Source organism: Castor canadensis, chromosome 18, assembly GCF_047511655.1.
Source record: "Castor canadensis chromosome 18, mCasCan1.hap1v2, whole genome shotgun sequence".
NCBI lineage: Eukaryota > Metazoa > Chordata > Mammalia > Rodentia > Castoridae > Castor > Castor canadensis.
The window spans coordinates 27,750,512-27,767,136 of NC_133403.1; the positions used below are offsets into that span (position 1 = coordinate 27,750,512).

Here is a 16,625-nt window from a genome sequence, read left to right on the forward strand (position 1 = left end):
CGATTGATCAAGTGATTTTTGAGAGAGGACCTTGCTATGTAACCCAGGCTGGCCTTTAACTTGAAATCCTCTCCTTCAGCTTTCCAAATGCTGGGATTAAAGGCATGTATCACCAAACCTGGCCCACACTGGTTTGTTTTTGAAAAGTGCACTGAAAAGTAAATAAATCTCTGTCCACAGTTCTTCCGCCCATCTGGTCAATCTGTTTCCAGTGCTGGGTGTAGTGATGCACACCTGTAATACCAATGCTCAGAAAGCAGGAGGATTGTCACTTGGGAGGCCAGCTTGCGCTATAGAGCAAGACTCCTCTGTCTCGGAAAAAAAGGCTGGGGCATGGCTCGGCTGGAGCCCGAGTTCAAGCCCAGTACTATATCCCCAGGCCTCCAATAGTTTCTAGGAAATCAGCCCGAGGCCTAGGGGATCCCTGAATTTACATGAGTCACGTTTAGGGAGAACACGTCTGTCCATGCCTGATCACCCAATTTTGGCAGCGTGATACCTGGTAAACAGTGCAAGACGGAGCAACAGCAGAGACCAGGGCTTCTCAAGACTGTGTTTCACCTGAAAATCCTTAGGCACCTAAATGTCCTGTCAGCATAGTGAAACACAAAGCCCCACTTATTTTTCCCAATTACAAAAACAAACTTTCTGTTTGCAGTGACAATTTTAAGCCAAAATGCCAGAGTAGGGCTTTGTTTTCAGGTAGTGTGCACCACACTGGAGAGGACTAATGTGTTTTGGGACTCTGCAGTATTTTTCCGTTAGTGGTGTGAATGGTCCATTTAAGAGGCCGTGTGCACCAATTCCTCTGGGGTGTGAGGTGTTCTCATTGCTGGGAAAGGGGCTGCGGCCTCAAGACCCCTTCCCTGCCTGCATCTCACCCAGCCCAGCAGAGGCAGCGAGAACTTAGTGGATATCAGAGCTCCCAGGGAGAAAGGAAACGCCATCCAAGGCAGAGTCAGAAAAGGCAGCAGGTTTGAGAAAGGCTCCCCTTGCTGTGTGCGCGAGGACTCCCTGCAGAGCACAAGCCACGCTTGTTCAGTAGTGGTAGAATTTCACTTCATAACTGTCTGAGTTATCTGGATTTTTTCCACAACCATTTATATACTTCTGTAAGCTGCCATATAAAACATGAAATGCAGTCACACACACAGCAACAGGCCCTGGGGTACCTCTTCTGAAAAGAAATGTGGGCACCAGTGTGGCAAGTGGCCAACATTCCTAACTGGGGCTGAGAGACCAGGGCATCTGCACAGCACCCTGTTCATCTTGTCCCTGTGAGATACATACCTGTGCTCTGAGCCCAGCCACATGCGCTGGATAAAAAGCAGAACACAGGGCTGTCAGAGTGGCTCAAATGGTAAAGTGCCTGCCTAGCAAGCATGAGGCCTTGAGTTTAAACCCTAGTACCGTCAAAAAAAAAAGAACACAGCCACAGTGTGCTCAAGTACAAATTTAATAAAGCCTTTAACATCTTAACGCATAAGTTATCTACAAAAACAAAAAAATCCGACAATGTTTTAGAGCCATCAAGAGCCATCAGGGTGTCAATGAACACCAACTGTAAAAGTGCAGACTCAGTGTCTAAGACAGTGCAGTACTACATCTGCTAAAAAGAACAACTTAAATGGAACTACAATTTCCTTGTCAAGAAAACCAACAGGTCAAGTTGATATTGGTGCTTTTAATAAACCACTGCTTCCCCAACTCCCTGCTGGCTCTGATTCTCAGGCAATAAAAATCAAGATGGGCTCCATCTTCTTTGTGCAGATGGACAGTTAATTGGGCACCAGCATCTATGGACAAACTGTCCACACGTGGTCAGTTCAGCAGATACCTTCAAAGGAGGCAGCGATTAAAGACAGTGACAAGTTCACAGAGCCGCAGTTACTAACAAATCTTGTTACCACTTCCTGTCTTCATGTTGCTCTCCATCTTTCCAAGGTAAAGCCCACATACTGTTCTCAGAAGCCCAGAGCAATCTTCTGCCAACACTGGGCCAGCTGCCCCCTCTGATGGACTCTGCGGACCCGGAGCTCGCCTGCTTTCCTGACAACGCGAGGCTCCTTGCTGGAAGGTGTCTCTTGGCTTTGACGAGAGCTGTGAGCCCCACAGGCACCGAAGAGCACAGGAGGGCCAAGCACTCCTGGTCTCTACCCTGGCTTCGGCTGGGTGGAGTGCAGGGAGTTCTATGAGGTGGAAGAGCGTGGGGCTGTAGTCCCAGGCCTATGCCTCAACTCCCTGGACTGGAGAAAGTTCTCATGATGAGGGGGAAGAGGAGGACAGAAAAGGAAGCAAAGTAAAAAACAAAACAAAAAGGGCTGGAGGCATGGCTCAAGTGGTAGAGCACCTGCCTAGCAAGGCCCTGAGTTCAAATCCCAGTACTGCCAAAGAAAAACAAGTAAGAAACATAAAGGAAAGATGAGATAGGAATGCCAACCCAGAGCAGTGCAAAGGCGTGAGGGGGTCTCAGCCTCCTGAGCCTGTCAGGGCTAAGGGCTCCTGGTGCTGAGGAAGTACAGACAACAGGACCCAAGATTCTTGGGATTTTGCAATCCATGCAGTGAAGTCACTGCCCAGATGGGTAGGTACCTTAGGTTAAAAGTGTTTGCTTCCTCATTAGATAACAAGTGGGGCAAATGAGCAGAGAAAGAAGGTGGAACGAGCTGGCTCTGGGTAACAGCCAGGCCAGTGTGTGCAAGGAACGGAGCTGCTCTTCAGAATTGGTGGGCCTTTCTCCTGAACTAGGATGCCATCGAGAATGCATAGGATGGGAGCCAGTGAGGGTTCCCTGGCAGCGAAGCCTGCTGAAGACTTAGAAAGGAGGGCTGTGGTGTGGAGTGCATGGCTTCACCCTGAGGGTAGTGCCCTGAACATTCCTGGGCAGCAGCTAGATTGGCCACCTGAAAAGAGGTGCTGTGGACAGGATGGGAGCAGGGGCGTTGTCAGATGCATAGCGGCTTAGCAAGGACTTACCTGAGTAGAGTTTCAGAACGGGAAGAAGACCGCGTGTGTAGTAGGCTTCGTGTGTTCTGAGCCGCACCATGGAAACCACTCTAGACCCTCACAGTTCCAGGGACTCAGCCTACATGGCTCACTCAGGGGAAAGAGAGGAAAGACACACAGAAAGCCCACACTACCAAAGAGAAGTACCTCAGCAATTGCCAGGTCTGTGCCTCAGGCCACTGGAAGGCAGGGAGAGGACCAATGTGGGTGGAATCGGAGGTTTATTTCCAGCACCCACTTCCCAGTGCTGTCACTGGAGGAGGCTGTGCAGTGCTGTCATGTGTGTATAAAGTTTTTGAGGCCACAGGGGTCTCATGGCCACAGAGAGGATCTGCGGCCCACGTCACCCAGCATGTTGGTCACACTCCCAGGAGTGGAAGGTCTCTAGCAGCCCGGCTGGCAGGCCTGGGATGAGGCTAGGAAAGCTCGAAGCCCGTGTTCATGCTGATGGCGTAGCGTAGCTTTTCTCGCAGGACGCTCTTCTTGCTATAGTTGGGCAGCTTCAGCAGGTTGAAGCAGGTAGAGGAGGTGGGCAGCCGGCCCCCTGGCTCCCGCTTGCGGATGGTGAAGAATCCCCTGAGGACACTGCCCAGGGTGTCCCCAGTGTCCTGCAGTGCACACACAGCCTTGGGTCAGGAGGTGCCTAGCTTGGGTGTCTGGCAGATGTAAAAGCAAGGAGGGGAAGGTGTGTGCTCCCTGTGGGTGTGTGCACACTCCACAATGCCTGAGGTCAAGTTTCAGCTCAGGACAATGGAGCTCACACAAGAAGTCCTGCACTAGAAATGCAGCTCCTGGTTAACGGATGATTAAAGACCAGCACACTGCAAAACTGTTTTAGTTATCAAAATATTTCTAAATATAGCCTAAAGTTCCCTCCCTAGTCTTGCCGGTGCTGTGGCCAACTATAACTTGAGTCAACTTTCCCTTAAGTTCAAAGGCCAAGGATCACCAGGGTCCCATGTGAGGAGCAAACTGCAGTTTACACTGCAGCACAAGGAGGGGCTGCTACATCTGAGCATGAACTGATGTCAGGTTCACAACACACACAGCACCTTGAATCTGGGCACTCTTCTTTAACAGACCTGGGAACAGGCAGCTGTCCAGATGCATGTGGCCAGCAGGGGCAGCACTGGCACACGGACCTGTACTGTTCACTGCCTGAGCCTGTGCCCTCCCCAGTGGCAGACCTGAAGCCTTGGTCAGCCCAGGAGCCATGAAACACAGCATGTTCCACCTCCACCCAGGTCCCCCTTCCCAAGGAAGGAAAGAGGAACGGCCTCCATAGAGCTGGGACTCCGGGGATGCCTCGGCGTTTCTGCAGGTGACTAGCTTTTGTGTTATGATAACCATGGAACCTCATATGGCCACAGGAAGCCCAGCTGCCTACCTCACTGAGACACAGACCTGGGAAGGGCCCCCCACACAGTGGGTACAACAGATTTGGTACCTGATCATCTGACACTTCCACACAGCGGATGGAGAATGGAGGCTTGAGGTAGGCGAATCCCAGGAGGGGGGGCCTGGAGCAGCTGGTCACAAACTGTAACATGAAGCAGGGTCAGAGGGGATGGGGAGAGGCTTCTGTGCTCTACTCAGCAGCAAGGGTGACGGAGGTACAGCTGGCCCAACAAGTGTCCAGGACACATCTCAAGGGCAATGCTCTCTGAGACCAAAGCACGTGAGAGCCTCATCTATCAGACAGGACTGGGGATTTGTGGGAGAACATTTTACAGAGGAGTTTAGGTGCAATGCAAACTCCCAGCCAGGGCACTAGGGTGACATCCCAGGAACAGGTTTCTAATGGGACTGTGACCGGCAGTGGCAGCACTGGGGAGGCCCGGGGCAAGGTACATGCTGGAGGTGGCTACAGGCATGGTGTGGGAAGTAGGCTGTGCTCATGAGCCAAGGCCCTACAGCCAGGCACAGGGAGCCCTGGTACAGATGGAACCTTTCTCACTCACAGTAAACCTGGCGTCCTGCTGGGTTTCTCAGACACCAGGGGAAACTTTAGCCCCGCTCACCTGAGCCCCTGGCCAGTGGCCTGCAGAGAAGTTTTGTGAGCAGGGCTCCCATGGGCCCCGCTCCCAGAGACTCATTTGCTCTGTGTGCTGAGAGAGAAAAATCAAGTCTCTGGAGCCAGCGAAGTTAAGGGGTGGACGGAGGTACCAAGCACCACACGTGGGGCTTGTGGACCACAAACCATACGTCTCTGCTGTACCCTAGGAAGTCCTGGCGTTCACTCTCCTAACACCACACTTGAGTTAATGCCTCTAATGCGCTAGCTCTTGTCTGGACACAGGAATCTGACCAACCAAGAAATCCAAGAGGTCAATGTGCACAGGGAAGTCCTAAGAAAACGCCCTTCCTTTAATTCACCAGTACCCAAAAACGTGCTCTCTTCTCTAGGAGGCACTGGATCCTGCTACTTACCAACACCCAACTGGCTCCAAAGTTCAGTGGTCTTAAAATAAATATAACCATTTCAACAATGTTACAGGTGGTGAGATTCCTGAGGTCACGCAATGACAATTTTGTGTGTCATGCTTCAAGACATTTTTTACGGGGCTGAATGTACTGCTAGTGTAAATGTGTGGCTATGAAATCCACAGGAGCAGCAGCTTGTGTGTAGAGGGCACTGCTGTGCTTGTACACCACGCCAGCACTCTGGGAACACGGTCTCGCCCAACCACTCTGCAGATGCTGTGTGCCTTGGCTGGGGCCGGCCCTGATTTAAGGCTGAGAAGACAGACACAAGGTGTCTGCATGCCCTGCCAGCTGGCTCAGAACTACTGCCCACTGCAAACTGAGGCTGGTCAGAGGAGGGAGGGGCCCTTCACCCTCCTGGGACAGGACTGGAAGCACAGAAAGCCTCTGGATGCTCTGCTGTCATTGCAATGAAAAGCGCAGTCACATCCACTCCTGCACAAGAGTTCCATGTCCTCCAGCTGACTCTGGAGCCCACCTGCAGCCTCAGAGTGGGCAGGCACGTGACAAGGACTTGCAGGTCTGGTGACAGTCTACCCAAAAGCACAGACTCATTGTCATGCAGGTTGGACGTGAGCTGTTGGCTGTGCTCTCTGTGGGAGGCAGAGCACGTAGGGCTCACAGGTCAGCAGATACTGCTCTGCCTAGTTAAGATGCACTGTTCCAGAATCCCTGCAATTACGTCTGCCTGAGTCCCTGGAGACCTGTGGGGCGAATGGAGTATGTGTGAATCTGCTGGACTGGAGGGAAGGCCTCAACAGAATAACCAACCAAGGTGAAAGAAGAGCAGCTGCCACTTGGATTGGTGGAGACACTGCCACATTGTCTCAACAATGGTGGCCACACAAGAAACAACATGCCTAGCCAGGCTCTGCTGGCTCATGCCTGTAATCCTCACTGAGGATCCTCAGCTGGAAGGCGAGCCCTGGCAAAAAAAAAAGTTTGTGATCTTGATGGAAAAAAAGCTGGGTGTGGTGGCACATGCCTGTCATCCTAGCTATGGCAGGAAGCATAAAATAGGAGGACCATGGTCCAGGCTGGCCTGGACAAAAAGCGAGACCGTATTTCCAAAATAACCAGAGTGAAAAATGCTGGAGGTGTGGCTCAAGCAGTAGAGCGCCTGCCTAGCAAGTGCGAAGCCACACGCCTGAAGAAACAGATTCTAAAGCACAAATTTTCTCCTAGGACATGGCAAGGAGTTCGTGCTTGTCAGAGAAGGGTTGTGGTGAAATGGTGACTCTATTTATACCACTACAGTAAAATAGAACACATACACAGGCAAGTAGGCATGTCATCCCGAGTCCTGTAACGAGCTTACACTCTGCTGATGTCCATCATCAAGAGTCTATGCAGTAGCACGGGGGAACGTTTTGAACATTCACAACTCTATTGACAGTAGGACAGAAACTGGTAAACGTCAGCCACTCTATTTGCAAAAATGCACACTGATAACAGCTTAAGCAATTGTGTGTGCGTGCGTGTGTGTGCGTGTTTTGGTGGTCTGGGGATTGAATTCGAGACCTTGTGCTTGCTAGGCAAGTGCTCTACCACTTCAGCCATGGCCCCAGTCCAGCAACTGCATTGTACTGGGACACTGTTATGTGTATGTTATTCATACGACTGAGAAAAATGGTACACAGAGGTGGTCCTTATTTGATCAGAATGTAGACAGTTTAGAAATTCTGCATTGTAGGAATAGTTAGAACTGTAGAGTTGTTTGAGATTTTGTTTTTCTGTACTGCTATGACAAGTGAGAGAAACAGATGTTAGCAAGGCCAGCACAGGTAACGGGGAGGCGTGGTCCCGCTCCTTAAGCCCCCGTGGGGTAGGCCTCCCGCCGTTTCCAGGAACGGGCGTACAGGAAGTAAGTACAATACCTTCAGGAACATGGCTCTCTCATCGGGTGTGAAGTCAGACGCCAGGACATCCCAGAGCCAGGTGATGACTCTGTGGCTTCCGTGAAAGCCACCATAGTACACCGTGTGCTTCCTGGAAACGATACAGACGGGCTCAGCAGCATCCTGATGGGCACTCAGGGACACAAGCGAGTAACGCAGCAGAGTGGCACAGCCAACTCTGTGGGCCTGCATTACACTAGTAACTTCTCTTAATACCCTAAGTTCATGCCTTAATGACTGCATTTCTCTGGAAGGTAAATGGGCAGTGTTTAAAAGAGCTGGCCCTGTTGTTCCTAAGCAGAAGCCAACCACAGGTCCTGTGCCACCACCTGCTAGACCTTCAGTGAGCCCCAGTCTTCAAGACCTCATCAGTCTCCAGGGAGACAAGTGGCTGAGCTTGATTCCAAAGCAGCCCAGCTGGTGACTGGGAAGGAGGAGGTTTGGTGCCGGGCTCCCGGAACAACTCCACAAAAAGAGCCCAGTGAGAGCAGCTCTCCCTCTAGAAGGCCTAGGCATTTCACACTTCCCTCCTCACGTCCCCTTACTTCAAATCTTCTAGATCAATCTCAGCGTTGTCACCGGAGATGAGACGCTGCAGCTCAGGGGTAGAGAACATTCGGATCCACTCGGGTTTGATGATGGGCCGGAATCCGCTAATGAGGGCAGCAGTCTGGTTTTTGATCTGAGTGTGCATTCGAAAATGTGCCACCAGATGGATGTAGCTAATCCTGTCCATAAGGAAGAGCAAACAACAGAAATAAAGAGGACAGGGCAGGTTACTGCCAAATGGGCTGAAGATGGGTCCAGTCATTTCTGAACCATTTTACAAATACAAATAGTACCAGAGCATTTCACCAGAACAGTGACAACCTCTCTGAATGGCACCTGTGGGCCACTCTGAAGGCCATTAAGGGTTCAAGGCGCTGCCTCATTTACTCATCCCTCAAACCCCCAGCCCAGCCCAAGCACAACTCTTACAAATTCTAAGTGTAGTCCAAATAAATCTGTTTTGCCCTACAATGTTCATGTCGAAGTTATTGATCTTGAAAATATTCCTACTTCTAAAAATATCCAGCTGCAAATCTATACATTAATACATTCAAAGGTGACTCTTTCTATTATTACTCCTCTTTCCATGTATTCTTTGAAACAAGTCACTAATACTGTTTTGTTTTACCAAAGAGAAAGAGGAAGAATGGAAAGCTCTCATTACCAGAAGCATGGGATCAAGTATTACCACCACTGCCTCCCCACCCTCTGCCCCCGAGGGGGAAACAGTCATCTCCAGGCCTTGGAATCAGGTGCAGGACTGGATATCCTGGCCTTCCACACTGAGGCTTTATGCTTGGAACTCAAGACTTTGTGAAGTTCATTTCCTGTGTTGGCTTTCAAGGCAGTATAGGAATGTCACTCTGACACAGCCTGCCCAACTCGCCTCCTCTAGCTTTTATTTATGCAAGCTGTATATATACGTTTCTTACCATCACCCCCATGCCACAATTCTGGCCTCTCTAGGTGGCGGTGGCTCATGCCTGTAATCCTACCTACTTGGGAGGCCAAGATCTAGAGGACTGCATTCAAGGCCAGTCCTGGCAAATAGTTCGTGAGATCCCGTCTCCAAACAACTACGGCAAAATGGATTGGAGGTGTGGTTCAAGTGGTAGGGTGCCTGCTTGGCAACTGCAAATCCCAGTCCCACATACACATACACACATTGGCACCTGCTCAGGATCAGGACTCACCTCTGTTCTGACGCCCACAGCCCTTCACCCTGAGCTCTCTGTTTCAATCTAATGTCCGTGACCAGGGGACACGATGGAAACAGTGTGTTTTCCTGACTATTCTGAAAATTAAAATGAAAATTCCCTAAGCTCACAGGCTGACAGAGCCACTGATCTGAGAAGAACAGTATGCCTGGGAACCTGGACTGTGTGGTGCATCTGCTCCAGATGCTGGTGTGGAACTGAAAAGCCGGATAATCAGACGGTGAACAGTTCAGGAGTCCAAGTGCAGCTGGTAGCGGAAGATTGATCAACTGATAAGAGGGCCAGGCCCCATTCCAGATTCTACTGTTGTTTTTAGGTATTTAAATCTTTTATTTTATTTTTGCAGTACTGGGGTTTGAACTCAGGGCCTCAACGCTTGTTAGACAGGCACTTTACCACTTGAGTGACACCCCGAGTCCAGATTCTGTTTAAATCAGGCAAGCATAGGGCTGGTGGAGGCTGTATACTGAGGGGTTTTGCTTCTGGCACCAAAAGGGCTGATATGTAAGACAGACTCCTAAAGTACGTTATCTGTGACAATAGCTGCTGGGCCTCAGCACCTCCTTGGATCCACCATGTTGAGCGCATGTTTGCTATATCTGAATTCATCACTGTGTCTTCTTCAGAGCTGTGTTTTCTGCAACTAAACTCCACAAGTGATCATCCAAAGTGAGATGCCCCGCAAGGTGTCACCACTGCTTCCTGCCCCCCCCCCCCCGCCCCGGTTTAGAATCCATTTGCCTCATTTTAGAGTCATTGTTACATTCCTAAGAACACTGTGACCTGGAGGGCTCTGACCTTAGAAGTGCTACTGAAAAAAATAAATTGTCCATTCTTATTTTGCAAATCGAACTTAATACAATTCCGGCCTATGAACTGTAACCAGCAAATTCCATTATGATATTTATGGCCTCCTTCTACTTCAATCTATCTTAATAAATTTTCAACGTGAGCCCAGAGAGCCAGAATGAAGTCTTTTCAAGTGGTGACCTTAAGAATCTAATTTCTATACTCACTTATTTTCATTTGTAACAGGAATGGTCTTCCCTCCAGGAACCAGTTCGTGGCAGACAAGCTGGGGGCGGGGGTGGTAAGACAGGGAGTAATTACTAGAGAGAATTCTAATGGGGAAATAAAGTTTCCTGAAGATGAAAGGGACTGATGTAAACATCCACGATAATGACAGAATTAAAATGCTGTATGTCTGGGAACCATAATTTTTCACAAAACCCCAGGGCTGAAGCATCAGCAAGCAGACCCTGTGTGACCAGTATGAGAGGTTTTTCTCATCAAGATCCTTGTTCAAACATTTACATTAAGGCTGCAGGATGTCACAGAGGGAAATGTGCTGGCATTTGGCCCCACAGAAGATGTTAAGTAAATGCTGCTACATCCATACTAGGGAGTACTGTGCAGCTATTAACAAATACGGAAGTGTGTACTTACTGAAAGGGTGAAAAAAGTTTACATAACAGCACACCAAACATGAGTGGTATGGTATTATTTCTGCAAACAAAAAGACACACACACACACCAATGGGAAAAGTCTGGAAGGACACAGGCAACATACTGCAGTGTGTCCTCCAAGCACAAGTGGTTTCCACTTGCACCTTTTTGTTCAAAACATAGCTCAATTTTTTTGTGAGCTGTTTCAGCTAGCCTGGTGTTTCCTACAGAAGTTTCCAGTGGACACCTTGATTGTGTGCCACTCTTTGGAGAACTGTTTCCTTCCTTCTTTGAAAGAAGAGCTCTGTGGTCAGGAGTTGGGTGACTTGAAGTACACCTACACTGAGGTTTCTTTCTCACAGGCCTTGGTGCCAGCATGCTCAGCAGCCACTCAGGAGGGGAGGGTATGAAGGCAGGGATCTCATGGTGTTTGGACATTAGTCCCACCAGGGACTCACACTTTGGCAAATGGCACTTTTGTGAGAAAAGACAGTCTGAGTGAACTGAGAGGTTAGCAGGCCTGAGTCCAAGAATCCAGCTCTGCACCAAGCTCGTGGTCTTGCTTCTCCAGAGCAGCCCTCAGGCCATGAGCAGAGCCTCATGTAGGTGCTCCCAGTGGGACCCTACCCGAGGGAGCAGAGGACACTTGAGCAACAAGCCAAAAGGAGCAACTATGGTAGCAAACACTTTTAGCACCATGATTTTAAGGGCCTCTTTTCATCCTACTCTGCTCTTGTTCACATTACAAGGACAGGACTGTGAGAGGAACTTCTCAGGTGGTTTGTCCCCTCAGGGCCATAATCCTCCACTTGTGAAGGCTGATGCTCACCATGAAACCACAAACGGGGTCTCACCACATACATGAGGAACAACCTTAAAATGCGATATGGGATGACATTGCAAGGACTCTGGGGGAAGCTTTACAAGGGATGAGCACGCCAAGGCCAGGTCAGTGGGGAAGGCAAGGGAGCCATCCCTCCTAGCTGGGTGGGAGGAGGAGCCAGAGACGACAGGAAGATCCTCAGTTTGTGGGTCTCTCTCTGAGGGAAATGCCGCAAGTCAGAGGTCTTAGGAAGCCCATGGAGAGAGGGAAGGAGCTTGGCCAAGAAGGCCAGCCTACCTGACCCATGACGTCCTCATCGTAAGACAGCGTTAGGCCAAGGTCCGCGATGTCCCCATCGTAGCGCTAACGTAACAGAGAGGGGAAAGGTTGGGGCAGTGTAGCACTAGGCACTGGAGGAGTTAAACTCTTCCCTCCTTGGGGCATTGTTTGGAAGAGTTAACAACCATGCTGCCCAGAGCTTGGAGCAGAGCAGGCCACTTGTCACACTGAGGGGGGAGGGTGTCTCAGTTGAGAGGGGCACTGTGGGGGCGGGCTATGGAGGTCTGCAGTAGCCCTAAGAGAAGGCAGGGGGCTTCATTCTAGGATGTGAAGACGGGTAAGGTCGAGCCATGCAGGGCTTGGTTTAGTTGCGGGTGCACACTAGCGCCTGGTTTAGTCACCCACTATTTGGCACTGACCTTAATGGAGGTGAGGTTTTTATAGAACTCTGAGTCCAAGGAAGGAAGTTCATCCACGGAGCTATAAAAGATGCTATGGTGGTGCCCGAGCAGTTGGCTCAGGAAGAAGGAGGCAAAGGGCACGTCTACCACAATCCCCTGTGAGGGAAGAGACCCATGAGGCTTGCGGTTCCTCTATCCAGGATTCTGACTTGGTGACTGGCTCAGGCGGTAGGAGTGGCCCCAAAGGTGCCATTGGCATCTAAATGTTCAGTCTGGAGAGCTGTACTTTCTCATCATTTAAGAAACCCAACCAAGTACTGCCTGGGGACCTTAGAGCCACACAGTCCCAGGATGAGATCCCAGGTGAGCTACTGGCAGGCCAGTGCCCTTGCCTTTCTCACTGTGAAGGGGACAGCCTCTCAGTTACAGGACTGAAATAGCACAGCATTGCCCTCTGCCAGCTTCTCTGCAGCCACGGGTGCAGGCAGAGCAGTACAGAGATAGGCTCTCCCCAAGGCTGGCTAGAAGCTTCTAGGAGGAAGAGCTATCTAAGCAAGGACTAGAGGAGCACCTGGCCCTTGTGCGAGGCCCCACCAGGATGAAGCACACCTCACAGGTTTGCGAGTCAGGGAGGGTTGGCGAGCTGTGAGGCCAGACAGGAAAGATTTTAAGCTCACTGCAGTCTGCATTCAATCCTGAGGACCCTACACAGGGAAGTGATAGATTTGCATTTCATGTGGGGATGGACTGGAGAGAGTCAGGGCCACAGCTAGGCGGCTGAAAGGGTGGTGAGACTGTTGCCCATAGAGCTTTGGAAAGGAGGGCCACTCCAACTCTGTGACACATCTTCTTTGAGAGGGCGCAATGCATCCTCACTCCTCACAGCTGCCGGAGGTAAGGGACAGAGTCCAGGCCTGGGAAACAGCCTCACTTTAACTGGCCTGGAGTCTTCTGAGCCTCATAATAGCTACTCAAAGGAGAAAAAAACTAAAAACACAAAACAAAAAAAAAAAATGAAAAGCAGCATCCACCTGAAGTATCTCCATTTTGCAGGTGCAGGCCACCCCACCAGCACAGGCAGGAGGAAAGACCATGTTTGGGCAGGCCCTTGGAAGGACGCTTGCTTTTATCATGGCTGGGGACTTTGACCATAGATAGAATCTTCCAAGGAGAGAAAGCAATGGGCAGCCAAGGCCTCTCTTCCTCCTCCACTTGCTCAGCTCTGTCCCCCCTTTGGAAGGCACATGCCTGTTCCAGGGCTCACTGGGATGAGGGCTGCTGCTTGGGCAGCTCACTTCCTCGGCCCTTACTGAGACCCACAGTGTGGGGTCTCAGGAAGCCCTGGCAGCTCTGAAGCCCATGGTGAATAGCACAAAGATGGCTGCAGATGGGCTCACGCTGAAGTCCTACTTCCTCTGGGGACAGGACTCACAGCCCAGTGCCATCCGGAGGGAGGTCCACTTCTCCCAACCTGGCTGTCAATGGACAGGGACCAGGAGCTATGTGGACCTCACCTGAAGCCTACAGAAGTCCACACCGCTCTGGCCCAGTAAGCCCTCAACCGTTCTCTTATGAGACAGGGTCTCACACGTAGTCCAGGCCTTGAATTCGAGATTCTCCTGCCTCCACTATGTGGCCACTATACTGGTGCCAGCATTTCTTTTAACAATATGCTGATTGACCTGGGTAACCAGGTACCAGACGGTGAAGGAGGCTTTACATGTATTATATTCACCACCAATGGCAGCCCAGCCATGCAGCTTTTCTTATCCCTACTTTACTGACGATATAATCAAGGCTCAAAAAAGGAAAGAACTCAAGTGCACAGTCACATTGCTGGCCAGGCAGGAGCTAGTCTTGACCAGCTTCTATACTTCTTGTTCTAGTCTACGGGTCAACTCCCAGGAGCCCTGGCTCCCTCCCAAGTACTTGCTCAAATAATGGAAGATTTAAAACTGAGCTCAGTGGCAGAGTGCTTAGTATGCGAGGCCCTGGGTTCCACCCCAGCACCCCACAAAACCAAAACCAAAGTCCACAAAACAGTGCCCTCCTACAACAGGGACCAAACTTACCTGAGTTGGGCACATCAATCCCCACACCTCAGGAAGACAACGGCAGGCATAGGACTCAGGCCAGTCTGGGTTTGAATTCTATTTATACTACCTAAGTAATGAGGAGACCTGGACAAATGGGTTCTCAGAGCTTCAGTTCTCTCATCCCTGAATAAAGATGGCAGCAGCAGCCATGTCACAGAACGTCATCAAATCATGGTTCCTGTCCTTTTCCTCAATTTCATCTTAACCCCATATTGTTTACACACAGATATACAAAGTCTGTGGTACCTCACACATTTCATTTTTCATCACTGTCCCATGCTTCCTCATGTGCTTACCTCATACACAGCCTTCCCCAGCATCTTCCCCACAAACTCAAAAAGCTGTAGGTAATTCTCGTGAATGTAGGATGTGGGTGAGGGGTACAGCCTCTCATCCCCACTGGTTGTCTGCCAGGCAAAAGGACAGGGAGAATTAGAGACTTACACGCCTCGTCTTCACTTTTCATCAGTCGCGCCCGGGATTGGCTGCTGCCAGCCCCACTCCTGCCCCCTTAACCACCTTGAACAGATTGAGTGCTGGGTCAAACACCCTCTTGATGATCTCTTCCAAGAACTCCTTGAAAACACCATCCTGGTCAATCCCAGCCTCGTCCACACCAAGGTCATTGACGAACTTCACACGGATCACACCCTTCATGGCATGCTGGGAGAGCTGCCGGAGCTGCTCATAACCATCCTGCCAAGACAATTACAACCCAGTAGGAATCCATGACCTTCTGCATTCCCAGGGCTTCTACTCCCCTTCACAAGACTCTCCTGGTACAATTACTAAGTGTGTAAGTCAGGACTCGTGGGCCCATGAGAAGAGCGTTCTTACTAACTTTGGAATGAGAGAGCCTGTTAAAAGGAAAGACTCATTTTGGGGATGTGATGGGCTTCCTCTCTGGCAAGGGGAGACTGCCCTCAGAAGATGCAGAGCAGCCAGACAGGGAAGTAGACAGAATGAGTCATGACAAGTTCACCACCAACCACCAAACAAAGGATGATAAACAGTGGAACAAGATGGATCTCTTTCACTCTTTTTCTTAATACTAAAGAGTATCTTTCAGGTTATGGAGAAAATGTGAAACTTACAGAACACCATAATATGAAAAACGAAAGCATCCCCTACCTCTCAGATCCTGGAGCCTTTCCCTAGATGATGAAAGACCTTGGGAGTCATGCCCCTGCCAGGGCAATTAGGGGGAAGATCATGAGAATTCAGGAAGGAAACAACAGGGTTGGCTTTGGGTCACAGAAAGATCTATGGGCAGCAGAGCAGACAGATGGCAGAGGATAAGTGGAAGGTAGAGAGACCTGGGTGGAGGAGTGATGCCAGGCCTGGATGAAGCAGAAACAGTGGGGAGAAGCCTCAGCACACTCAGGCTTGTGGGCTGCTCCCTCAAAACATGGCCATTTGCTGGGTATAGCTCATTGGTAGAGTGAGGCCCTGGGTTTGATCCTCAGTACCACAAAACAAACAAACAAACATTCAGCCATTCAGCATGTCTTCCCTTTCCAGAACTCAACCTAACCCATTCTGGTTACTGTCCAGTGTACCACTGCATTATCATGTCAAGTCTTCTGCCTTCTGACTCTGTCATCCACTATATTCCTGATATTTGGGACACTGACATTTTTATTTTAGAGCAGTGATGATAAATATCAGTAAACAGGACAGGGCCCAGGGAAGAGTCCTTTGGCCCAACACAAGAGGGCACATCACCAGGGTGAAACTGGTGTCTTTAGAAACTGTCATATAGTGAGCTACAAATCAACTTCCATATGCTCCTGAGACCACACTGCACCTCTCAGTTTCAGTCACAAGTGCAGTGCTGGTCACATATCCTGCTGCTGACATTAGCTAGACCATTTCCATAGGATCCATTCACCCACCTGTCTAGCTAGTCTGGTCACCTTGTCACAAAGCCAATGAGCAATCTGTCACAATGATAAGACCTGTTTTGGGGTCTTGCTGCCTCCCTGCTGGGCTCACTTAGTGATCCAAAGGGCTGTCCTATCTTGCCTCCAAATCTTACCATGGGTTACACTCCAAGGTTAGTTAAGCCAAACAGAAACTATCATTGAAGCTCCTAGGTCACCATAGGAACAGGAACACAGTTTTGCACACACATACCTGAAAAATCACTTTTTGTGGACATAAGGAAAACCATTAAATTAGATGAAAAAAAAAAAAAAGGGAGAAACAGGAAATGACCATGCAGCTGTAGCAGCACTTAAATCACTGGGCCCGAACTGAAAATCATTTTCCTGGCACTGCACTGAGAGTGGTGAAACTCCAACATGCTCCTAAGGGCTGCAGAATTTCTGTTCTGCTTTAAAGTCATGCTGCCTAATCTTAACCCAAGTAGGCAGATGTGTGGGGTTGAGGATATTAAATGGATGGCACATGTGATGTACTTAGCA

General features: G+C 49.9%; 1 protein-coding gene across 8 annotated transcripts in view; it reads right to left on the bottom strand.

Annotated features, from left to right (window-relative positions):
• Positions 1 to 1,440: 1,440 nt before the first annotated feature.
• The window catches only part of Ube3b (ubiquitin protein ligase E3B), a 50,771-nt gene continuing 35,586 nt past the window's right edge, over positions 1,441 to 16,625 (bottom strand). For 7 of the 8 annotated variants that reach the window (XM_020169974.2, XM_020169971.2, XM_074060834.1 and 4 more), the window contains 9 exons: positions 14,719 to 14,895; positions 14,496 to 14,606; positions 12,122 to 12,259; positions 11,721 to 11,786; positions 10,171 to 10,229; positions 7,934 to 8,116; positions 7,368 to 7,479; positions 4,454 to 4,546; positions 1,441 to 3,614 (listed from right to left, as the gene is read on the bottom strand). In XM_020169974.2, the coding sequence (XP_020025563.1) occupies positions 3,423 to 3,614; positions 4,454 to 4,546; positions 7,368 to 7,479; positions 7,934 to 8,116; positions 10,171 to 10,229; positions 11,721 to 11,786; positions 12,122 to 12,259; positions 14,496 to 14,606; positions 14,719 to 14,895 (1,131 nt within the window). In that variant the 3' untranslated portion in view covers positions 1,441 to 3,422. The remainder of the gene's footprint in view (positions 3,615 to 4,453; positions 4,547 to 7,367; positions 7,480 to 7,933; positions 8,117 to 10,170; positions 10,230 to 11,720; positions 11,787 to 12,121; positions 12,260 to 14,495; positions 14,607 to 14,718; positions 14,896 to 16,625) is intronic. The other variant, XM_074060836.1, reaches the window with a different exon arrangement.